Source organism: Aspergillus welwitschiae (genome assembly GCF_003344945.1).
Source record: "Aspergillus welwitschiae strain CBS 139.54b unplaced genomic scaffold BDQ94scaffold_18, whole genome shotgun sequence".
Lineage (NCBI taxonomy): Eukaryota > Fungi > Ascomycota > Eurotiomycetes > Eurotiales > Aspergillaceae > Aspergillus > Aspergillus welwitschiae.
Window position 1 is genome coordinate 123339 of NW_020798712.1, and position 23904 is coordinate 147242.

Genomic DNA, 23904 nt, shown 5'->3' on the forward strand with positions numbered 1-23904 from the left:
GCATGCGGTGACTATTCACATCCACTCACTTCCTCCAGATGACATGCAAGGCACCGACTCGAGGGTTGGTTGAGATGCCGATTCTTGGATTTTGATACTATAATTATTCTTCTTGTCTCAGGTGGTCGGATGATTTGACAGCCTCGGGCTTAGCGGAGAGGCGCGTGCTCTAACTCACTATTACTCAGAGTAGTCTGGCCGCGGACTCAAGGTGACTACTTATCACCTTCTCTAATGGCATCCTTTTTTTTTTTTTTTTTTTCCTATAAATAATCTTCTATGTTGTTTTGATTCGGTTTACTTCCCAGAGTATTGGATGATTCTATTTTTTGACGCGACTCATATAACCCCGAGGGTGACGAGTCCCCCCTGGCCTGCTGTGGTCAGACACACAGTCTGGAACTCTCCCTGCTTCGGGTGGGTTATTTCCCTGACAGCTAGCTCATTTACTTCATCGTATCTAGTTTTTAAACAAGACGTGTCAATAATCCATAACTCCTCCCCCCGTACATTTCATTTTTATCTCTCTCGTCTATCAATCGATCAAGCAACCCATAATTCGCTATGAGAGAAAAAGGAGAGCCGACAAAATCCACATCAGCTAACAGGAAGAGTGAACAACTAGAGAAGAAGAAAAAAAAAAAAGCAAAGTACTTCCCATAGATTCATACAAGTCCGTCCCATCATGACTAAACAACGCTGGGGAATATACAGAGTCCGTTAATGCAGCAAGAATCAACTAGTCCCTCCCTCCATCCTATTTTCCTATCACCTCTTCTCGTAATCCTTCTCGAGTAGAGTGATAACTTAGTCCCGTCCGTCCATTCCTTTCGCACCCTCACTTTCCTCCATTTAGAAATCGCTCCGGGATCCTAGGCATCGGGGGCGGCACCGCGGCACTTGAGCTGTCCCCCTCATCTTCGTCTTCGTCCATTTCGTCCTCGAGATCCTCAGGGTGGCTGGAAAACAAAGCCCGTCAGTATACCATACCTCCATGAGAAATCCCACAGCCATCCTGGAAATAGGGGAGCAACTTACGCAAGGAGATCCTTGATGTTCCGCATCTCATAGTGCTTCTTCCGATGCTGCTCGAACTGGCGATGCTTTTCCTCGGCTTCGCCCGCCGTCATCAACGTATCTCCACCAGACTCGGTTTCGCCGTTCAGCTCGCCAGCCCCGACCACAACGTGCTTCCCGCCCCGATGTGAGTCATTGCTCAAGCTTCGTTCGCGCACAATCCGATCGGCATCTCCCATATGCGCATCACCACCATACTCCTCGGCCTCTCCCAGCTCCAACTCCGGAATATCGTCCTCTGCGACCGTCTTCTTGGGCGCCTTCTTCGTCTTGTCCAGTTCGTCCACCACTATATCCTGCGCATCAATCAGACTTTCCTCGCCCGCCAGCTCGTCCTCATCCTCGGCGGGGTCATAGCGCGGCGCATAGGGGGTCTTGGGCTCGTCGATCTTCATCTTGGCCGTCTTCTCCTGCTCCGTCAGATACAGGTTGGCCTCGTCCCACTTCAGGCGGGGCGACGAGTCGTCGTGATGACCGTGGATGCTGGCAAGAGACTGTCGTCGCGACGAAGACCCGGGGCGAGTGTTGGATGACGACCGACGTCGACCGGCATTCTGGAGGGTGTTCTGAAGCGTAAGTTCCTTGGTGTCCGTAGGGTCGGCCGAGGTTGAAGGGATCGTCAAAGTAGCGTGAGCATGCTGCGCGACCTGGGGCACCTGAGAGCTGGAGTTCTTCAGAATACCTGCTGTCCGATTAGCAACCAGGCGTAGGACGCGGATGATCGCAAGAGGTTTGTTTACCCTTGGGTCGCTTGTGTGCATCCTCCATATGGTGAGACATGATCGCCAAGCGCACCGAAACTGAGTCGTGTAGTCGTGTGGTCGAGATGTATAGATGGGGGAAATAAGGTAGGAAGTTTGTAAAGTAAACAGCAGCGACCGCCACAGAAGGAAAATAAAGTATGAGAAAAAAGAAGAGGGGAATAGCGGAAAGGGAAGGGAAAACAAGATAAGAAGGCGGATCAGATGCGCAATAAATGCGACCCGAAAGAAATTCAATGAGCAGGGGGAAAGGGAAGATTCAATGACAGTCAGCTGCAAGTGCCCGAAAGGAAAGGCAGCATCTGAGGCTGAGCTGGCGACGAGACACACAAGAAGGAGGCCTGGATGAGGCGGGGGTGGGATTCCTCAGCCTCTGGCGATGAGCCCGACAAATGAGGGCGGTGGCACGGTTGCGGATGATGAATCACGTTCGCGCGGTCCAGCTGGATCTGATGATTACCTGGTGGCTCGGTTCACTTTCTTTTTTTTTCCTTTCTTTGCTTAGCCAGAACAAGCAGGGGTAAGAAAGGGGAAAAGAAGGAAGTACAAAAAAAGGGGTCAAAGAGTAAGGCGACCAGGAAATAGTCCAGTTGGGTTGAGACAGAAGTGACAGAAGGAGAAGAAGCAGTAAGAAGTAAATGCAAACAGACAGTCAGTGACCTGGCACGTGGGGCTGCCCGCCGATGACGTCGCAAGCAATCCGAGGGACTGGACTGTTTCCTACTGTTTCCCCTACTGTCCCATCTACTCTGAACTCTCAAAACTGTCGAAAGATCGACTGTCGACTCCCGACCCACTACGTGGTTGTGGTTGCTACCTGACTACCTGACCCCATCAACGTTGCATAAAGCTGCTTGTATTCTGACCCCTCTGGTGGACCGGGTTTCCCTGCGTCCATCCAGCTGCGGTCTGAGATGCTAACAAACTACAAAGCGTTTCTACACTCCCGTCCTTGCCCAGTATGCAATAGAACTCCAAGAGCCCGATTCCCTTCGTCCCCCTTGTAAAGATGCGTCGACTCACCAGCAAGATAGAAAGCAAAGCAACAGAATGGTAGACAAACAAGTGATCGAATAGCAGAATGCCGCCCCAAGCACAAAAAAGAGGTATAAGTGTATAGGGGAATCTCATGACCCTGCCCGGCTCCGTGAAAGACGAAGGATATCCCGCAGAAGAGTAGCATAGCAAAATACAACAGCCAAGGGGAAACCGGGGTGAACACCGTCCATCCAGATCTGTCAAACAGGATATCAATAGATCTGCGCGTCTGCACCAGAATTAGTTGCGTAAGTAGACCCGCGTCGGATGCCAGAAATCGGCAGGTCGTGATTGGTATCAAAGTCATAGAAAGATGTGAGAAGGCAAAAAAGAAAAAAAAGAAGAAGAGAAAGATATAAGTCCTAAAGATGATCACAAGCACATGCTCGCAAGCAATGAAAGAAAGAAACGAATTGAAAGTAAGGAAAGTACCGAGTATGAGTAGAACTGTAAAAGAAAAGGAAATTTATGCAAGAGACTCGAACTCCTCCCGCTCCCGAAGTCGATTGCGTGCAAGTTCGTCCCCGCCACTGGCCGACAGCTGCATCCAGTGCAGTGCCAGGCACATGCTCTGCGGATCGGACTTGGAATCCTTGTCGCGGCGATACATCATTTCAGCTTTGAATGTGTCTCGCAACAGAGTGAGTGGTAGGGTCACCCGCGGGAGGAGTTCGGGGTGGGTGAGGTAGAGAATGGCCAGTTCCCGCTGGGCAACTGGATTGCCTTCTTTGGCAGTGATTATCCACATGCCCGCAGCATCCTCGAGGGCATGCCCGGGCCGGGGTGTATGGTCGTAGCCGGGCGGATGGCGCCGGCTGAATTCTTGAGATACAATATTATCGGCGATTTCGACCATGCTATTGCAGATCTCGTCCTTGAGGCTCAGAGCCGCCAAGCCAAACTGTAGAAATGCAGTCCCGCTGTCAGTCTTGTTCAACGTCTCCGAAGGAACAAAGGCTGAGATGAACTGCAAGTCACGGAATAGCGTCTTCGGCTTCACTTCGAGGAGGAGGCTGCGTAGTGCATCCACTATCTGGTTGTCGGTGGGTGCACAATAGTCGGAGGGTCGGGAGTCGAAAATGACAGACTCGGCCGCAGGAGTCGTCGGTGTATGAGAGGAATCCTGCGCATGAGTCCGCTTTGCATCAGACTCGGAAAAGCTATGACGGGCGCTTCTCTTGTTCTGGAACCCGGGAGTACGACCTCGCGGGTATGAGGGCTGCTCAATTGCACTGAATGGGCTTGTACCGTCGCTATCGGAGTTCAAAGATGCAACAACAAGCGCCCGCAGATCCCGCAATGCCTTTAGCTTGACGAATGGGTTCCCGTGTCGCGAGAAGACTTCTATTAGGCGCCGAAAAACAGACCCGTACGAGAAGCGCTGCGTTTCGTCTGGCTGCATAGAATTGTCAGTGGCAGATGCAGACGGTGTCTCGGCATCGCCGAGTGTGGATCGATCTGCAGACTCCAGGGATCTGCTTCGCCGACGGTCCGACGGTGTGCGATGGAGGGTATGATGAACGATTCGCTCATCACACTCGGTATAGAACTGTTGGATGCGCGCGCGTTTCTTCATCTGGGTCCGGATTCTCTTCTGCTCCAGCGCGTTTCCGAACCAAGCGTCCGTCTCACTTCCACAGCTCCACACTGGGGAGCCTAAGTCACTTAGGAGCAAGCTTGTCAGGGTCTGTTTCAGGCCGTCCAAGAAAGCTCCTTTGCTGTGCGTTTTGCGATCATTGCGACGTGACGGCTGAATACCGTTATCGCTGAACATAGAGGGGGGCCGGGAATATAGGCTGGAAGCACTTGGTGCATAATGTGCGGGCTGATGTGGCGTTGACCAGAAAGTGCTGTACGAATCGCCGGTAGTAGTTGAGGCAGCCCTCCCCGGGGACCCGCCGATTGAAGAGGCGTCTGTGATCGAGGGTTCCCGAGGAATTTTCCACTTATCGGACATCAGACTCTGGAAAGAGGACTTGGAGTTCAGCGGAGGTAGGTCCTGCGTGAACCTTGAAGTGTCTGATGGGCGGGTAGTATTCCCCTGCACTGGTGAGGCATGTGGCGTGTCTTCACTAGACATATTGAAAGGTCGCATGCTTGAGGAGAGGCTTAGGAAGCTTCGGTTACTGGAGCCTTCGTACATGACTCGCTCTTTGTGATACAATTCGCTGGACCACAGCACTGGGGTTTCGGCCATGGTCTCGCCAACCAGCCGATTGATACTTGTCTTCACCTCGTAGCAGAACCGGTGAATTCGCTCCTCACCTTTGCAGAAATTGTCGATGTTGTTGTGAGACAGCCATTTGCGGATCAGGTCCACCTGCTCATCCGACAGCTTGTTGGGACCGCCTTGACTGCTCGGTGCCTTCATGATATTCATGACTTGCAACTCTGGTTTTTGGAGAAGAGAATTTCCGAACGGTCTCATGCTGCTGCGAGACCGGCCATCGCTTGGTGCTTGTCTGTAGAGGCGAGCAGAGTAGATCATAGTCTTCAATGCTAGTGCGACGTGTTTGGCATCTTCGTACCTCATCGAGTGCTTTACGTCAGTCATGTACCACATCTTGTCTCGGAGCTTGGCCACAGTGGCCATCATCTCCTTTACGGATCTTTGCACCCGTTGCACATGCCTGTTGAGGGCCACAAGATCCGTTTCACATCGTTCGATAACCGCCCGTGAGGTAGCGAGTGAGCGGACACACGATGCGTGCATGGGCTCGAGAATCCACGAGTCGTCCAGGCGTCGAGAGGGGGAGTTTGCAACGCTGCGGACAAGCTGTCGGCCGGCATTCCACCAGTAGTGGGCACCGATGAAATCAGAGTCATGGTGGCAATGTTCCATGGCCCTATCGAACTTTTGCTTTAGGGATACATGAGCGTCTTGGGATGCGCCATGAAGATCTATAAAACCATACTCGGCAGCATCATCGGCAGGGTTATCCTGAATCAATTTCACAATGGCCGTTTGGAGAGCTTCAGAATTGTCTTCCATTCCCAAGGTGGTGGACTGAACGTCATCCACAGAGGCGTTTTCCGGAAAACTGGAGGGGCCATCATCGGGGAATAGACCCCAGGTTAAGCATCTTCCATTTCGGGTCATGGAAAAGATGGTCCATTCTTCAGCTGCAGGTGGTTCCAGAGTTGTTCGACCATCGGGCTCGCTCAGGTCTGACAGCTCAAAGCGGATCCTGTCAGCATTGCGGCTCATGCAATTCTCTGGTAACGACAGGAAGGCCATGTCAGAGGCAAATAGTCTCTGGTCCTGGAGGGCGTGAATGGACATGTTATCAGAAGGAGGCCGGAAAAATCCCGGCTCAATAATAGACGCTATAGAGCGATCTGACCGAGCAGCCAAAGAACCAGCAGGGGACGAAGGCATCCCGGAAGACGAGAGTGGGGAATTGCATGTAGAAGCGCTTGTCCTCGGGAAAAGAGCATTCAGCAGGGCAAGAGTATCAGCAGCGGAGAGCATCAGGAATGCAGCAGGTGACTCCCGCCTGTTGAGAGCTGTTGCGCGGGAAGAGGGCTGGGTTCCGCTGACGTTCCTGCGTGGGTCGACGTGGTCGAACCGGCAAAGCATGCTCTCAACGTGCCTTCTCACCGTGGGACGAGCCATAGAATAGTGGTTCCTGCATGTTTGGATTAGCGATCGCTCGTTTAGAAGGCTTCACGTAGTGGCCGGATGCAGGGACAACGGACATGGAATGAAGGACAGCAAAGACTTGCGAGTAGGCACGGAGTCCGACCTGTCCGAGGAGTTTCTCTCGAGCATCTTTTCTGATATGGAAGTCAAGCAAGAGACCGTGGGCCTGGACATGGTGTTAGAATAGGAACTTTGAAAACATCTGGGCGAGCCTTCTCATACCTCAGGGTAGGTCAGTGCGCTATAGAGGAACTTTGCAAAGAACCACTGGACGAACAAGAACTCAAGGAACCGTTCACGACCGTCCTGACGCTCGAGTTTCTGTAGAACAGCACTGCTTAATTGCATCACCGCATGCGGAAGCCCTCCATCTGGGTCATCCAGAAGCTGGAACAATGCATCTACTGCAGAAGCGAAGAACTCCTCGGCCACATCGGTCTTCAAGGGGTCGGGAGGCTCTGTACCAAAACTCATGCCAGGGGGGGTTTCTACATGTTCCAGGAGAAATGCGCCGGTTTGCAGGATATCCATGAGATAGAGCTCAAATTTGGGCTTCGCTTTCCATTCACTGTTTGTGGCCCAGGCACCTAGAATGTGGCCGAGAAGGGGATCGTACTTGATGCCGCCATCGGCTACAAGTTTTGCAAAGACAGACGACCAAACATCCAAGCGGAGCTGTGCTTCCGGGGCATCTGAATCCAATGGGGACGCATAAACGTTGAACAGCAGAGTAGACAGGGCATCCGTGCGTTCAAAAGTCAAGGCGCGATCTTTAAGGGAAGAGGCAGAGGAGCGCTTTGAAAAGGAAGCATGGGTCCGGGAACGGGATGCAGGTGGTGGGAATGACATCTCACTGGGATCGCCCGAAGCGCCCGCAGATGATACCAAGGCCGTCAGTTGGCTAGGAGTCAAGGCTCTTATCCTCTCCAAGATAAATTGAGGATCGGTACGGGCCAGATGTAGAATTTCCAAAAGATCGGACCTAGATTGGGGACTCAACTGAAGGAAAAAGTCCGGGGAACGGTCCACGGAGGACTCGCGGATGGGCGACCATTCTTCCAACGGATCCTGCCGGTGGAAGTTGCGCCGGAAAGCGGAATCGCACGATTCCTGGAGGTCTACCAGGGTATGATAGAGAGCAACAAAAGTGGGCTTGTCATCGTGTTTGAGGCGGTCGACCAAGCCTCGTTGGACGATTGAGCTGACGCGGACGAAGCGCGCCGAAATCCCCATTGAAACCTTGAGGGCATGGAGACGGTGCTCCAATGACTTCCGACGACTCTGATTATGTTGATTCTGACGATAACTAACGGCCAACTCCTCAAAGGATACCTTGGGCAGCTCCGTAGGCAGGGCGCCATGGTTGTTTTCCTGGGAATGTCCATCCTGGGAGCAGACGGGGCTTGCGACACGCGAAATCGGGCGATCCAAATCGCCAGACTCACCTATGGTGCGACCCGCCATTGCGTCGGGAGAAAGGAGCATGGGAGACATGCTAGAAGTCGCAACCGGAGTAGAAGATTGAGGCGCGGCCTCACATGGTGTAGTTGCCTGAACGGATGAGGGGATCAAGCCTGACGAGCCAGAAATCAAGGCCGAGCCGTTAGCACGTAGTTAGTTGGACTTGGTGGCTATACTATTGGGGAAAGGACAGGAATTGATCGCATGAAGAAAACCAATATCGATGCGTAGGACAGGGGGGTGGGAGGGGAAAGGCGATTCGGCAATTAATTTGCCAATTAAGTAAACACGCACAAAATGACCCGAAAGGAGCAAACGGAGGAAGACAGGGCGAAAAATTGGGACATAAAGGAGTCGGGGTCGAAGAAAAAAAGAAGAAAAAAGAGAGCCGTGCGCGCACATACAGGTCACATAAGCCAAGGTGGATGAAAGAGCATCGGATTGGGCATCGAACATGGTGTTGCCATGGGCAGTCTCCTGGACACTAGTAGGCCGAGATGAAGACAGCTGAGGTTGCAAGATGCCCCCGGCGCGAGAAGCTCCCTCACTAGCGCATGGTCCTCCTAAAGGAGTGGCGGTAGGTGAGAATCGGTCCTCATGGGGGGAATCCAGGTGGTGATGAATGGCGGACACGATGGAGAGCTCCAGGATGGGAGAGGGGGCGGCAAGAGGATGGAGACGGTAGTAGTGGGACTGGTGGATGGTGTTGTTTGTGGTGGTGGTGGTGGTGGTGGTAGTCAGGAAGGGTTGGGGAGGGAGAGGAGCGGGACGAAGGAAGAAAGAGTAGAAGAAGAGGAAGATGGATCAGAATTAAGGGAAAAAAAGAAAGGAAAAGTGGGAAGACTAGACACACGCAGAGAGAAAAGAGAGAGGAGGGGAAGTTGAGCAGAGGGTAATGGAGTGTGAGGAGGAGAAGGTGGTGGTGGTGGTAAGTAAGTAGCAAGTAGTGGTGGTAGTAATGGGGAAAGTAATACTACGAATGACAGTGGGCAGGAGAATAACAATAATGAAGACTGTGATGGAGGGGGGTAGATTGCAGAAAATGGAGAAATATAATCCACACCCACACTATTTCGGGGACATATACCAGGAAGGTGGAAAATAATAATAATAATAAAAAAAGAACTAAGCACCGAAACAAATAATCGCAAATGGTAGCCAACACCGGGATAGCCAGTCAGTCAGTCGGCTACCAAGTAAGTACAGTATGTAAGTAAGCAAGTAATAGTGGTAGTTGTTGTAGATGAGGGATTCGAATGGGGGAGGAATAGTAGTAGAACAGTAGAATAGTTAGATGATTCACAGGCTGATAAACTCCGACCTCGTCCGGATAAGGGAGGGACAACTGGCTGACTTGGCCATGGGCGGGATGACATGCAGAAGACAGGCACTCACCAAAAAAGAGTAACAGATTAATAAAAAATCAGTAAAAGAGAAATACGAAAAATCAAAGTCCAGTTACTAACGAGGAACTCCCGTGGACTAACTAACTTAGTAGTATTACTCCTACGAGACTACTAGCGGATGCCAGCAAATCGAACGATCCGGAGGGGGCGAAGAAAAGCAAGTCAGAGCTGGATGGAAAGAGTGGTTGGTCAGGCTGTGTGACTGGCTGGTCGGCTGGATAAAGAAACGAAGGCGTGGATTTGTTGGCGGTGACTCGAATCGGCCGCTTGCAGGGACGGATGAAGCTGCAGGGTGAGGCAAGAGGATTATTGTCCTTTTTTTACTTCCACTTGTACCTTGCTTGGGGACCGGGGCGGGAGCAGGTACATTAGTAGTATTTACTCTCCAATTTGCTTCCCATCCAGTTTCTGCAGCCCCGACGGCTGACCTGTCCCGATCTGGGGAAATTATTAACTAGATTCACGTATGTATCTAAGTAAAAGATAAAACTTCCTGATGGTATGAGGGGGAAAGCTGAATAACGTGATCGACTTGAGTAGAAAACATCATGTAAATATCAACTGACCCTCAACAATATTTCCATCAGTGAGTGGAAGATAAGTAGTACTAGTAGTTAGTAGATAGACGAGACACGAAAGCAAACCCAGCAGGCCAACGAGACCGCAGAGAAATGATGAGAAACCGGACTAATCCTGATACTGTTTTCCCTTTTTTTGCCTTTTTCTTAATTTTTTTCCCCCTACCGAACGACTAAACTTCCGCCCGGAACGAAGAAAAGAGAGAGTAGGAAGAAAGAGAGACAGAGAGAGCGAGCGAGCAAGCGAGAAATTCCTTGATGAGCTGGCAATGCATGCATGCATGACGGACCCTCCGTCGGGAGCCACTGATTTGTTGGCCGCCCCCCTTACTGTGTTGGCCCGACTAGTCAGTAGAGTTATGGGTTCAGCCTGTCTGGTCTTGTCCCATCCTCGGTCAGGACTCTCTCTAGGCTGGCTCACTCTGTCTCGTCTCTTTTACTGAACTGATCAGCTGTACATGAGGGAGGGGGTGAGGGTGACTGACTGGCTGACTGAATGAGTAAGACTGAGGGAGTGAGACTGAAATGGAAAGTCTAGCTAGCTAGCTGGCTAGTTAGTTAAACCTGCAGGTCAGACACTTCTTCGTAAGCCCCATAAGAGCAAGCAAATCTTCCGGATCAACTCACTAAATAATGATGATTGACTGCTTCTTGAAACCCCCAAATAATAATAATAATCCATCCATCCATCCGTCATCCTCCTCCTCCTCATCATAACAAGACTAACTACTAGAGAATAAGTGACGGTCCCTCCCGTCCCAAAGTTGTTCTGTTGCTCCGCGGCACTAAACCCCATCAGGGCGAGACAACCAGCAACCCCCACCTGCACGTGTTCATCTGCCACTTGCCCAGCTGGGTCCCCTTCTAACCCCAATTGGGGCTTAGACCACACCAGCTGGAAGCTGAACTGGATGTTTCAATAATCTGTCTCCATTGTGATGATGATTCACTACCCATTAATCAATCAACAATTTCAACTAACCAAACAATATGTCAATTTTCAATTTTGATTTTTCAATCTTATTTACATGATGCGGGTAAGCGTGTTTTCAGCTTGCCTACCTCGGATTGCTGTTGCCCGCTTCAGCTCCCATGTTCATTCAGTCACTCACTGAATGGGGAAAGGTATGTATGTATGTATGTAGTCTATGTATGGATCTCACTTGCCAGTGTGTGTGTGTGGACTCTGTGTCTGTAGAATGGGCCAGTAGATACAAAACAGTAGATACTAGTTGGAGGAGAAGACAATGGACGCGCATCCACTCACTCAACCCAGACGCGCAGCTGGTCTAGACGCTGTTCTATCCCCTCCACCCCACTTCCCATATCCATCATATCCATAGCCATCCAGGCTGGACTTGCGACAACAGCCATTACCACTACCACTCATCTACCTAGAAACTCTACGATGTAGTGCCATGTACGTATGCATGGAGGCAGGCAAGTAGGTCCCCGAGAGAGGTGCATCTACCCGGGTTCTGAAGTGTTCCAATGCCAATCCCAGTGGTCAGGTCTGGTCAGTTCATGTCATGTCATATCAATGAGGCTTTCCCGCAGGCTGTGTGGCTGTTGTGTTGGCACCGCACTGCACTGCGTTTTCCCCGATCTATTATTAAGATACTTTCTTTTTCTTTTCCCCCCCACCTCTCTCTTTTCGCTCGCTGTCTTTGGTTTCTATAATTCCCCGCTCCACCTGGCTCGACAGTCTGCTCAGGAACATTTGTGATTGGCGATCCCTGCCGTATGTGCAGTTCCCTTTCTGACTTGCTACTACCCCTCCGATCATCTCTAACAACCACACGGAGCCCCTTCTCCTTCCCCTCTTTGATGTATGGGGCGAATAACATCGTCTCTTGACGTGATGGGAGGCGATGAGATGAGATGAGATGAAAACACTTCCATGTAGATGCATCGTAGGTCCCTTGTCTGGCACTGGTGCTCTCTCCCTCCCTCCCTCTCTCTCTCTCTCTTTGCCTTTCTTCGTTTTATCGTAACCCAAACTCCCCTCGCCAAACGACACTATCCGACCAGTCTAGCCATCCACTCACTCACCCGAGTCAGTGTGTCTGGTTGACAGGGTGGCCAGACGTTGAGTATAGTCGACAAATGAAACACTAGGCAAGGAGGGACAGGATAAACCGTAAAATAAAAAGGAAAGAAAGCAAAGGAGAGACTTGGAGACGCAGAGAAGGAGGGGTATACACGTCCGTTGGGGAACCAATCAACCCACTCAATTGGCCGACAAGACCACTCTCGGTCTGTGACTGATCTTTTCATTATTATTTTCTTCTTCTTCTAACCGCCGTGCCTCAAAACACAACCGTAACCAGTCCCTTGGTTGTGCGTTGTCCTTCCGGGGGGCCAAACTTGCCAATCCCCGGCCACGGCTAGTTGCAGACCCATTTTTTGTCAGCCTCTTTCTGTCCCACCCGCGTGGCCACGCTGTTCAGCGTGTCTTTCAGACTGTCCTTGGACACCTTGGGGAACCTATGGCGGCGCGACCCTGATGATTAGCCTTCCGATCAACAAGCATCCCTTGTGGGCCCACGTCTTACCGTTTCTTCAAGATTTCAATTAGCCCCATCTTGGTCAGATCACTGCCATTCACCACCTGCTTGAACTCTTCCAGCTGCTCCGGCGGCAACGTTCGCTTTGTCCTCCCAGCTGTCAGAACGGCCAGGGTGCCCCCGTCCGCTCCCGGCCCAGTCCCTGTCGGTTTGTGTGATGATGGCGACGATGTATGTCCTCCCATGAAAGCGTGCAGTGTCGAGCGCCCCAGCCCAGCCGCCTGCGCTGGCTCCGCGGCCGCCTTCGGTTTCTGCCAGTAGGCAGTGGAGAACGGGTCAATAGGGAAAGTCACCGAGTCGGAAATGGTCTCCATTTTGTACGCCTGCAGCTCCGGGTCCACGCCATGTTCCTGCCATCGTATACCAGTGCTGACGGGTTCTAGATCCCCGACGATGTGACGTCTCTTGCCGTCAATCGGGTGGTCATCCTCATCGTCCAGGAAGCCATCCATGTCATCCTCTCCATCTTCACTCCCTTCCTCTTCTTCCTCTGAATCCAGGTCCTCGCCTTCCTCGGGCTCTTCCCACTCAGCTTCCGAGTCGTAGTCATAATTCGTCTCCGGCAGCCCGCGGCGAAAAGGATTGCGCATCAACCGGCGGACGGATGACTCCGGCAGGCTCTTGCTATAGGTTCCCTGGTATGGAGGCCGGACATCCTCGCTGAATTTCAGCGATTTCATTCTCACCTGCCTCAGAAGATCGCGAGCCCTCTGGGCAGCTTCGGAGGTCTCTGACTGATCCGCAAGATTCTGCATCTGTAAAAGGATCTGTTTGACCGAAGCGGGCAATCGTCCACGCCGTCGCTGGTATGGCATAAGCTGGAAGAGCTCGGAAGGACGAAATATTAGAGGCTCATGCTTGCCATCCTTGGCACTCTTCAGGTAGGCATCAACTTTCTCCCGCGTATGCTGCAGAGCTTCGTTGTCGCGCTGGAACCTGTGCGGTGGCGCAAGTGTGGTATGTGACTGGAGGAAGAAGTCCGGAAACTCGCGCTGGTAGTCAGATACAGTCGACCCAGAGTCATGAGAAAGGTCATTCGAAGCGCCAGCGCCAGTCGGTTTGCTAGGAGAGAGAGTCGTGTTCGATGATGATGGTTGTGCCGGGGTTTTCGGTTTCGCGAAAAAGGAGTTCAGCTTCGTTTGCGCCTGTTGCGTGTTAGATACCCAAAACTTGCAATTCAGTCGGGGATGAGTTCCAACTCACTCTTTCTTTCTTCAGCTTCTCCTCCTCTTTTTTTCGCTTCTCTTCCTCCTTAGCAGCCTTTTCCTCCTCTTTAACCTTCCGTTTCTCTTCCTTCTTCTTGCGCTCCTCTTCCTTTTCCGCTTCGCGCTTCTTCTTCTCCTCTTCCTTAGCTCGCTTCTCCTCTTCTTTCACCCGCTTCTCCTCCTCCTTCTCAGCCTCCCGTTTCCTCTTTTCTTCCTCTTTCTTAGCCTTCTCTTCTTCCCTCTTAGCCTTTTCTTCCTCCTTCTTAGCCTTCTCCTCTAGTTTCTGCCGCTCTCTCGCCTCCTTCTCCTGCTGCTTCGCCTCTTTACTGGCAGGCGACAACTTTCTCTTCTTCGCAGCCGGAGCAGTAGTCGTAGTGGCAGCCGAGTCTCCACCAACCGAAGTCTTCTTCTCATCCCCAAGATCACATAATTTCACTTGTGTATCCTGATTCTCCTTGTTATCATCCGTATCGGCACGAGTATCTCCATCGATCTTCATCTCCGTAGTGGTATTCGCATTCGTATCATCCCCCCCTTTCGCAGCAGCAATATGCCCATCCACATCCCCTATCGAGCGTTTCCTCGCCGGCGACACAGACATAGACATAGATGCAGGATACGTATTCGTATCCGACGGAGGAGATGACAAGGACGACAAGGACGAACCAGACGAGTGTGGCGAAGACACAGGGGCAGGGTTAGTGGCCGTAGCGGTATCCGTCGACATGGCGGTACTTTCCGTTACCGGATGGTGTAAATTGGCCGCGATAAGGTTGACAGACGGTGAATGACCTTATTGACGACTGAATGGACAATGAAATGATAATCTAATCATCCAGCAGAGAATCGTAAGGCTGTATATGTAGGTGGGTATCAAGAAGGATGTGAAACAAAGGAGTACAATGATAAGAATAAAAGGCACCTGGTACTCCTCACTTCACAACTTCAGTCAGTCTATCATCATAACTTTATCACTTTGAGTGAATAGATCCCAGCGCGCGCGCATACGCACAACCTCGTGCTGGGTAGCTTGCAAGGGTTGGTTTAAGCTCACATCAGTGGCCGCTAACCAGCCAGGTAGGTTTCAGAATCATGAGAGGAAAATGAGCGGAGAGGAATACGAGTGTGAGGAAAGCCGGTATTCCAGAGGGGCGATCAACTGACGGGTCTCTCTGGCCTGACTGAGTCGTCAACTAGTTAGAGTAGGGCGTGAATAGTGACAAGACAAGACAGACAGGCAACAATCGAGGCGGAGATTCCAGGCGTGGGAGAGGGAATCTTGGCGTCTGGTGAGCCTGCCAGGTTGCCCGAAACGCGTTGTTAATTGATGTTCGCGACTGGGATTTCGCGTCCCGCACGTGTGTTGTATTATGTAAGGACACCCCCCTAGTTCACGACTTATCAGCCCACTATGGTCTGTCTATCTACATTGCTGGAGCTCTGTATGTAGGTATATTGTTTGTCAAATGTTGAAATGAAAAGTCTTTCGCTTGTTGGCTGAGTGAGTAACTACTTGTTCATAATTTCTCGAAGTTGCCTCCAACTGAGTCGTAACAAACCTACAACACCTTTTCTCTACAGCGTCTACTTCGCTATAGCGATCAATATGGTCATATGTACAATAGTATTATTATTACTTTGCTCATAAATCCATCGGACGCCAACTTGGTGCAAGGGTGCAAGTTCAAGTAGCATGCAACCCTTACAGCACAGCAAAAAGCGCCAATAACATGCGGTGAGGGGAATAGAACAAGTTCAAGTCAATCAGTTAAGGGGCATCTTGCCGTCGTAAAGCAAATCAAGGCTGGAGGGCATTGCATAATCATTGCACCAGACATGGTATCCGAGCCCGAGTTTGCAGGACGAAAGTTCAGGGAAAAGAAAGGAAAGAGGCGTAGAGCTCGAATGCCGCATTGGACTGCATAAGTCGATGCAGTGCCAAGTATCGGTAATATGTGGAGGTAATAATCCCAGCAGCGACACAAGCCGCATGTCTAGTCACTCAGATCGGGGTTTGCCACGAAAAGCCGGACATTGGTCATGGACGTCGTTCGATCATCAACACTGCCTCGGCGACGCAGTTCATCCGCCTTCTTCGCCTTCTCGATCGCCGCAGAAGCCGCACTTGGTGCGGCCATATCACTCACGGTGCCAAAGTATTCTTCGTGCTCACTACCAAAGCTGTTTGTAGTAGCAGCATCATCCTTGATGGAGGCGTGGTCCTGCTCAGCTTCGTGGCTTTCCGCTGGTGGGTGCTCGGAGACATCAGGGAGGTCGGTCTTCTCGTTGGGAGGCGTGCTGGTGCTCCCCATCGTACTCTGCGGAGTACGTTGGTAGCCACTGGGATAGCGGGAATTGCTACCCAGAGAACTGCGACCGCTACCGGTCCGGCGATAAGGAAACCCTCGGTCACTGTGGGCATCCTCATCCGCGTCACCGACCTCGTTTGCACTGAGCCGAACCGGGACCGTAGCGCCGACCAGTGTCGAGGGCGAGAAATCAGTAGTTCCCTTACCGCCGTGCTTGTTCTTGCCGCTTCCAAGGGTACCCGTGCGTCCGGCGCCTGCGCCGTGGACTTCCAGGTACGCCCGTTTCTTATCGACCAGCTTCTGCGCTCGTATGCGAGGATCCTCGGGCTGTGCCCGGTCACACCATACTGTCGCCTTTTGTCTCCGCATCAAAGCGACATAACCCAACTGAGCATTGGCGGAGCGGGACGAAGTGCTGCGGCGAATATCCGTCTGTGGGTTACCGCCGTAGTTAACATTGCCTGTGGAGGTCGTAGATGTGGTCGCACTCGATAAACGCCTTGAAGGAGGATAATTGGGTGGACCGGTCATCGTATGATGTGGTGAGGGCCCCGCAGAGTATGCCTGCTGCTGTTGTGCCATGTAGGGTATCACATGGGAGGAAGAGGTTCGCCGACGGTTGTGCGCAAGGGAGGCGGCCGATGGATGGGGAGAAAGCTGCTGGTGGTGGTGAGGCCCGTCATAGGCCTGGTAAGGAAAGCCGGAATGCATTCCGGCAACTGGTTTGCGAGCCGGTGGCGGCTGATGATGCATTGGGAGACGATAGTCAGTCATGCTGGGCTGTTGCAGCTGCACACCAGCCATCTAGGCAGAGCTCGATCGGTAAACGAGGGGGGATGTCGAGGAACTGTGGTGACGGTTCCCACTCCGGGTGGTGGCGGAGATTGCAGGGGTAGCCACCGAAATAGTTGAAACAGAGTTGTGGTCAAACGTCGACCAGTGATCCCCGCGATTTCAGGACAGGGAAGGGAAAGTCGTAGACAGTGTGGGAGAGCGGTTATTGGGGATCAATGAGTGGCCAGCGGCTGGGTTGTCGTACCGGACAGGCAACCGAATGCGAGGCGCGAAGAAAGGGAGAGGAACCGACCCAGCTGATACAATGGGAATGTGGTATCAGCGCTATAATAGTAATGGCTTCTACCAAGAGGTCGGAAGCGCTTCGGAAGAGGCGAGCGCTTAAGTTGTTAGGGAGAGGAAAGAGGGGGAGTGAATAAGATGACGCTGGTAGTGTTGTGTTGGAGTAGCGGTGCTGAGAGAGTGCAAGACGCAGCAGACAAACAGACTCGCTCAGTCACTCATGCACACGAGGGCTGGCAGTTGGCGGGTACCCAATATTACCAAGTCACACCTGCAGGGGACATTGATAGAAGCCGTGACCGGACACTACTACTTAGGACCGACGCTTAACAGAAGGTACTAAGGAAGTAGCAGCAGCAGCAGCAGCAGCAGCAGCAGCAGGAGAAGTAGTAGGAGACAGTGCTGACGCCCGGAGTCCAACCACACAAGTCACTCACACACAGTCACTTTCAGAGTGTCTGTCTTGTGATAAGAAATATCTCTGATGGTGATTGATCACAAGGCGATCGAGGCAGACCAGGTAAATAAAGCAATGAAAAGAGGGAAAGAAAGAGAGGCGGGGTTGAAAGGACTGGAGCAGAGCGAAATGAAGGGAAAATGAACGAACGATGAACAACGGACTTTGGAGGCGATCGATCGGGAAAAGAAGATGAGAGAAAAGAAGAGGAGCGTGAACTTTGGTTCTGAAAAACCCAGTTGTGACCGTCAGACGGGGTGGTACCGAATACGACCCTCCGGTACAAGGTACCATTGATACCGCCCCCTTACGGAACCTCAGGCAAACGATGGAAAGTACCTGCACAGCCACAGGTGCACCAGGGATGGGTTGGCCCTGTGGACAAGGAACTGCAGGCAATCGACCCAGATAGCTACAAAACAATCAAAGGAGCTTGGGAAGCTCCTTTTCCCCCTTTGATTTGCGCTGTCTACCCTCCGATGTCTCAAAAGCACCACCCTTTTAGCGCGCGATAAGCTGTAAGACACGATCGTCAGGAGACACTATCATACTGCGCCACACCACGCACGTGGGCCAGGAAGGTATCGAGGATACAAAGACGATACCGGACAGTGATACCGCACTAGGCAATCGCGGGAGATACCGTCGGTCAATGATACGGTACCTTACTACCACAAGGAACCGGATTGTACCAGAACCAGATAGTAGCAAATTAATGACGTCTATTACCCCACTGCTGAAACATCCGGAAGGCCGGCAGCACTGCAATTCTTTCTCATCAATTTGGGGCTGAGAGATGGGAAGGACAAGATAGAAAGATTGTTTCACTGAGGTAGTCATGCATTGACGTATAACGGGCGCAGGAAGGCAAACCGAAGACGGTCAGGGAGTGGGATTCGGAGTGACCGGTTAGGCCGAGAGGCAGGGAGGCAAGAGAGGGGGTTAGTAGGTAATACTCTACTACACTACAGACACTACAGTTGGTTGCATTTGATCAGGTACCTACTAGACTAGTAGTTACTACCGGGAAGACTAGTAAGCAGGTATCAGTCAGTCTTTGTTCAAAAGAGAGTTTTCTCTTGCTCCCAAATTACCGCAGCCGGGTACTTCTCCAGGCAACCCTTTACTAGTACTGCATAAAAGTACTACTTACTACTCTTATGAACCAGGGATGGGGACAGGGTGGAACCTCCCATACCGGGAAGGGGGGGAAGTAGTACTTCGCTAGCAACAAAGGTTAGTTTAGATACGTACTGAGGTGGTACCTTTCCAAAACGGAGACGAGTTCCGCGGCGTAACCGAAGGGGGGGTAGAGGAAAGGAAAAGTGACGTGACGATGACTGCGAGAAAGAGTTGCAACTTTCGCACTTGCACGAGACTAAACTAGTCCCAACTAGTCCGAACTGTTACGGCCCCCCCGCAAAATCCTAGCAAAGAAAGAAACATACATGTTACATCCGGGCGCTGCTGTAACGCTCATTCCCAACGGGATCCATCGTTCAGCTAGCCATCGTCGCTTGCTCCCCTCATGCTGGCATGCAAATTCTCGGCTCTTCTCCGTTGCTTATGCCAATCGCAGCGAGAATGGAGACCACGCTGTCATGCACAGTAGTCGCTATGCACGTTGGATCAGATCAACTGCATGTCGCTACGGAATGCCCGGTGGCCTTTTCCCTAATCTTACTAACAACACACCAAACAGTATACCTAATCCGGATCGGGTGGCTTTGGTGCTTGTGCATCGATCGCATCGTTGGCAAATTAGCAATTTACCAAGGTGCAGACGGGATGAGCCTCCACCCCCATCGCTGGTCCGGCCTCGTCCGTGGATCAACTGAAACAAAGCCATTATCATGGCTTGGGTTCGAATTTCATTTGACTTGACTTTGTCTGTGTCTAACCACTGTAACCAGTACCACCGTCGGGATCTACCGTTGATCAACCTCCCCAAACATAGCTATCTACTCGTCAATGACACCATGGTGGATATGTTAAGGTTCAAATGTTGTGCGGTTGACCGTCGTCGGCTACTTGCTTATTCGCCAGTTCGTCAAGTTGCTCAGCCTTACGCCACTCTCCAAGCCTCATCGACCCAGGGCCTGATCAAACTTAACGTGCATTTTTGGAACATGGCCTCGTATCGCGTTGACACCGTTGCGCCAACAAAAAACAAACACCACCTCGCTATCAGAGCTTAGCTTTACCATCCGGTAGCTTTACTAGTGCTCCATCGCGCCTGACATCATAATCGCGGCCCTTCTTCCACCCCAGCCATGTTTTGAGCGTCTCTTCGCCCCCGGTGCCGGGTATCATGCCACCCCCCGTCCAGCCCCCGTCGTCGGCCGGAATCGGGAGCCCGGGAGTTTCCACCAGATGGACAGCGGGCCGTTGCTCATAGCCACTCTTCTCGAGCTCATCTTGTTCCAACACAGGTGTGGCGCAGGCATCTGTACCATCGAATACGGCCTCCCACTCAGCCCGGGTCTTTTCTTTGAACCGCTTGGCGAAGGCAGCCCGGAGCGCCGGCCAGTTGTCCTTGTTGTCCCGCGGCGGCAGTTCTTCGGGGTTCAATTCGAGCCCCTTCAACAGGGCATCGTAGAACTGCGGCTCCAACGCGCCCACCGCGAAATATTTTCCCTTGTCCTTGGTTTCGTATGTGTCGTAAAACGGACTTCCTCCGTCCAGCGTATTCTGACCGCGGGGCGCGTCCCAGAAGGGCGTTTGTCTGCCCAACCGTGGCATTGCAGCCAAATACGCAGAGCCGTCGACCATGTTTGCCTCGACGACCTGGCCGCGTCCCGTGTGCGTGCGCGAGATCAACGCTAACAGGATCCCCAAGAAGCATGTGGCACCTCCACCAGCAAAGTCTCCGAGAAGATTGAGTGGTGGGTAAGGGCGTTCTCCCGACCGACCTATCATAGATAGTACCCCCGCCACAGCAATATAGTTGATGTCGTGACCCGCCATATCCTTGTATTTGCCATCACGACGAAAGCCCGTCAAACGAGCCACGATCAAGCGAGGGTTATGTTTCAGAAGCACCTCCGACGGCGACAAGCCCAGTCGCTCCAGGACGCCGGGGCGATATGGATCAATCAGGACATCGGCGTCCTTGAGAGCGGAGAGGAGCACGCGATGAGAGGCGGGGTCTCGGAGGTCAATGGTAGCGGACGTTTTCCTGCGCGTCAACTGGTCGGCGCTCTTGGCTTTTGGTCGGTCGATTCGCAATACGGAGGCTCCATAGTCGGCAAGTAATAGTCCGGTGAATGGACCTATGTAGATGTATGTCAGTATGGGGGGCTTCTCTTCGGGGGGAAAGGGGGTGATCGACGAACCGGGGGCTAGGCCAGCCAGCTCGACCACACGAATTCCATCAAGAGGAGCGGGCATTTCGTATACAGACTTGAGAGTAATTCAAATATGTACTGACAAGGATAGCACTGTTGATACAGCTAGTTGCACTGCCAGCAGCGCGATGGTCGATACTTAGGTTGGAGGGAGCTCCAGACAGCGGCTTCGCTTCTCCGCAGCCGAGGTCCGGGGCACGTGCGGGGAACTTCCCTACAAACCAGCACAGCGGGACTGATGTAGCTTGTGCAAGTAATATGAGATCATAGGGCAATTATTCGCTCGAATTTGAATCCCTTGAAATCAACATAAGATGAATGCATATCGTAACCTTCAATCTGGATGTGTGGGCGAGGCTTTTGTCCCGTTCTTTTCAAGCTGGATAGATCAATCAACTAGATTCGTCTTCTTTTCAATCATAGCTTACCAAATCCTCAGAAGATCACTTTTAATCAGGAGAATAAAACACGAGGAACTACCGAATGCCAAAGAGTCGGTCTGTGCTAATTAAACAGTAGATAGGATTAAAAAGATTCGCAGAACAAATGTTCACCACAACGGTGTGGACTCGAAGAATATGCTGGTTGTGCTGCTTCGCTGCGCTGTATTGCATATGCTAGCTGCTCAGAATAACAGTTGAAGCTTGCCTCCTAACACGAATTACCAATGAATAGCAGCCCTGCAGTACCTAGGAGAATGTATCCGGTTACCTCCGATAACCCTTATTCTATGAAACGCAATATCGGGCAATGTTCTGTATATTCAACTTTCACGAAATGCTTATCACCCTAGAAATCTCAAACCACAATGCCATGGATATAATCATCCAATCTACCAACCATCCTCCTCACGACCCTCATACTTGCCCTCATCATACGCATCCTCCATATTATCACCGAACCGCTCCACAGATCCGACCTTCTCGCCAGCCCATTCGGCCATATCCTCAGGAACTTCCTCGACATCATCGACGGCGTTGTCCCATTTCCGCTCGATGCGATCGGGGATATCTTCGACTTCACCGACCTAGACACACAATCATCAATATCATATCAAAGACACAGAACAAACAAGATGAAGGGACATGTGTTAAACTCACCTTCTCACCCGTCCATCTAGCCGCATTCTCGGGGAAGTCCTCCACATCTTCCTTGATCTCCTCCTTGTCTTCCTCCCATTTATCATCTGAAATCAATCCCAACGTTAGCCATCTCCGTACATATATGGAAATAGAAATCAGATAACTTACGGATCATCTCTCCCCCAACAACTGCCGCTCCACCAACCAACACTCCCGCACCAACACCCAGCGCCATATTCCGTCTACTGTGGTCAGGGCGCTCCTGCTGCTGCTGTTGTTCACCATAGTAACCCTGCTGACGGGACTCGTAGCCGCCACCGTAGCCACCACCGTATCCTCCCTCCTGGCGTCCATAGCCCTCACTACCACCACCGTATCCGCCGCCATAGCCGCCGCCATATCCCTCTTGACGGCCGTATCCTTCTTGACGGCCGTAGCCCTCGTTACCGCCGTAGCCACCGCCGTAGGATTCCTGACGACCGTAAGATTCTTGACGGCCGTAGGACTCGCCGCCGTAACCACCGCCACCACCGTAGGATTCCTGACGGCCGTAAGATTCACTTTGGTAGGATTGTTGCTGTTGTTGGGAGGAAGAGGAGCCGCCGCCACCGAATTTCTTTTCGATGACTTCTTCGGCCATGTTCTTGAGGAAGTCCATTTTGGGTGGTTGGTGTGTGGAAGGAGATGATGGGGGGTTAAAGGAGGAAAGGTAGGATGGGATAGTATATAGAGAGTGTATGTGTATAAGAATGCAAAGTATGAGGAAGGGAAAAGAAGAAAAAGAAGGGGAAAAGAAAAGGCCAACAAAACTACTTATAGTCTAGGTAAATAAGCAACTCCCAAAAAAAGATAAAGTGGGGTCCGATCGATAGGAGATGTTATACTGTCTACAAGATAGAGGAGATAGTCTACTAGACGTACTGGATGTGGCATGAATTGTGGCTGTTCACCTTAAGTGGGATTCAGGAGAATTGCCTACTAAAGTAAGACACAGAGAGGGGCAGAAAAGCTAGCCTAAGTCAAGGGTCCTCCTCTTGTTTCTCCAATCTCGGCTGTTGTTTCATTTTAGCACCCACCCACACCCACACACTCCCTCTCTCTCTCCCTCTCTCTCTCTCTCTCTCTCTCTCTCACCAGTTCCCATTTTCAGTTCCAGTTCAGGGGAAAAAGAGGGGCGGCCAAGAATGATTGACTGACTGGTTGGAGTGGGTGAGTGACTTGATCATCCCATGCTAATTTACCCCAGTGGAGGGGAGGAGTGGTGGTGGCTATGCTCCGGTGATCGATTGTGGCTTGGTCACTCACGGAGTGCATCAAAAGTCAATTATGGCGGTGTTGCTGATATGAATCTAGTTTAGTGCGGTATGGTATCATCGTATCTATTCATACACCAGTCTGTATTGTATTACTAGTTATATACTGGAATACAAATCTACAGTAGAAACTACTCAACATCTTTCAAATCAATACGCAGAGAAAACACTCTCTTGGGCTGTTCATCACTTCCTCCATCCGGCTTAGTCGCCCGGGGGCCGAAGTTCTCCTTAGCCTATCATTCTGCCATGCTGTGGTCGATGACCTGGGGGCCAGGCCATGCCACACACCATCTTTCTCCAAGTCAGATGGGCATCAGGCATCAATCGACCGCGTCTAGACACAGTCAAGACGACTTGTCTTCCACTCGCAAAAGCAAAATGAAAAGGGTGAAACCACGGCTGAAACTCCAGGGTCTCGATATCCATCGTACAACGCATCACTCCCCCTCCATATCACGCCTTGGCACACCCGGATCGTCCCGTCTTGGCTGATCTTGGCTGCCTGGGGCATCGGCTGTGGCATTACTGGGATTCAATACATTCCCCCCCTTGTAGATACAAAAGAATGGCATTTGGTGGT

The 23904-nt window shown here is 51.6% G+C and overlaps 9 protein-coding genes across 9 annotated transcripts; 1 reads left to right on the forward strand and 8 right to left on the reverse strand.

The window, feature by feature from the left end:
• Window positions 1-648: 648 nt before the first annotated feature.
• Window positions 649-1833, reverse strand: BDQ94DRAFT_144703 (PP1-complex regulatory subunit GLC8). Its single transcript, XM_026766497.1, has 2 exons — window positions 1039-1833; window positions 649-959 (listed from the first exon to the last, which is right to left on the reverse strand). The coding sequence occupies exons 1-2, from the start codon at window positions 1470-1472 to the stop codon at window positions 839-841; spliced, it is 555 nt and encodes a 184-aa protein (XP_026625637.1). The 5' UTR covers window positions 1473-1833; the 3' UTR covers window positions 649-838.
• A 1322-nt stretch (window positions 1834-3155) lies between these two features.
• BDQ94DRAFT_179085 (uncharacterized protein) lies at window positions 3156-8112 on the reverse strand (the record flags this gene model as incomplete). Its single annotated transcript, XM_026773285.1, has 3 exons — window positions 3156-6505; window positions 6576-6685; window positions 6742-8112. Coding segments are annotated over 3 exons (4644 nt in total), but the record flags the coding sequence as incomplete, so codon positions are not given.
• Window positions 7514-8764, reverse strand: BDQ94DRAFT_144709 (uncharacterized protein). Its single transcript, XM_026766498.1, has one exon. The coding sequence runs from the start codon at window positions 8434-8436 to the stop codon at window positions 8134-8136; it is 303 nt and encodes a 100-aa protein (XP_026625639.1). The 5' UTR covers window positions 8437-8764; the 3' UTR covers window positions 7514-8133.
• A 3133-nt stretch (window positions 8765-11897) lies between these two features.
• On the reverse strand, window positions 11898-12378 carry BDQ94DRAFT_38926 (uncharacterized protein). The gene has a single exon (XM_026775643.1). The coding sequence runs from the start codon at window positions 12239-12241 to the stop codon at window positions 11984-11986; it is 258 nt and encodes an 85-aa protein (XP_026625640.1). The 5' UTR covers window positions 12242-12378; the 3' UTR covers window positions 11898-11983.
• On the reverse strand, window positions 12082-14654 carry BDQ94DRAFT_38922 (putative chromatin assembly factor 1 subunit A). The gene is made up of 3 exons (XM_026775642.1): window positions 13735-14654; window positions 12520-13676; window positions 12082-12451 (listed from the first exon to the last, which is right to left on the reverse strand). Exons 1-3 carry the CDS (start codon window positions 14461-14463, stop codon window positions 12352-12354), a joined length of 1986 nt encoding a protein of 661 aa, XP_026625641.1. The 5' UTR covers window positions 14464-14654; the 3' UTR covers window positions 12082-12351.
• A 565-nt stretch (window positions 14655-15219) lies between these two features.
• BDQ94DRAFT_38938 (uncharacterized protein) lies at window positions 15220-16952 on the reverse strand. Its single transcript, XM_026775644.1, has one exon. The coding sequence runs from the start codon at window positions 16847-16849 to the stop codon at window positions 15731-15733; it is 1119 nt and encodes a 372-aa protein (XP_026625642.1). The 5' UTR covers window positions 16850-16952; the 3' UTR covers window positions 15220-15730.
• A 1965-nt stretch (window positions 16953-18917) lies between these two features.
• On the forward strand, window positions 18918-19591 carry BDQ94DRAFT_38942 (uncharacterized protein). The gene has a single exon (XM_026775645.1). It carries the CDS (start codon window positions 19028-19030, stop codon window positions 19415-19417), a length of 390 nt encoding a protein of 129 aa, XP_026625643.1. The 5' UTR covers window positions 18918-19027; the 3' UTR covers window positions 19418-19591.
• On the reverse strand, window positions 19592-21132 carry BDQ94DRAFT_38945 (CaiB/BaiF CoA transferase family protein). Its single transcript, XM_026775646.1, has 2 exons — window positions 20915-21132; window positions 19592-20851 (listed from the first exon to the last, which is right to left on the reverse strand). The coding sequence occupies exons 1-2, from the start codon at window positions 20967-20969 to the stop codon at window positions 19767-19769; spliced, it is 1140 nt and encodes a 379-aa protein (XP_026625644.1). The 5' UTR covers window positions 20970-21132; the 3' UTR covers window positions 19592-19766.
• A 249-nt stretch (window positions 21133-21381) lies between these two features.
• On the reverse strand, window positions 21382-23181 carry BDQ94DRAFT_144722 (uncharacterized protein). Its single transcript, XM_026766499.1, has 3 exons — window positions 22177-23181; window positions 22027-22112; window positions 21382-21953 (listed from the first exon to the last, which is right to left on the reverse strand). Exons 1-3 carry the CDS (start codon window positions 22664-22666, stop codon window positions 21759-21761), a joined length of 771 nt encoding a protein of 256 aa, XP_026625645.1. The 5' UTR covers window positions 22667-23181; the 3' UTR covers window positions 21382-21758.
• Window positions 23182-23904: the final 723 nt, after the last annotated feature.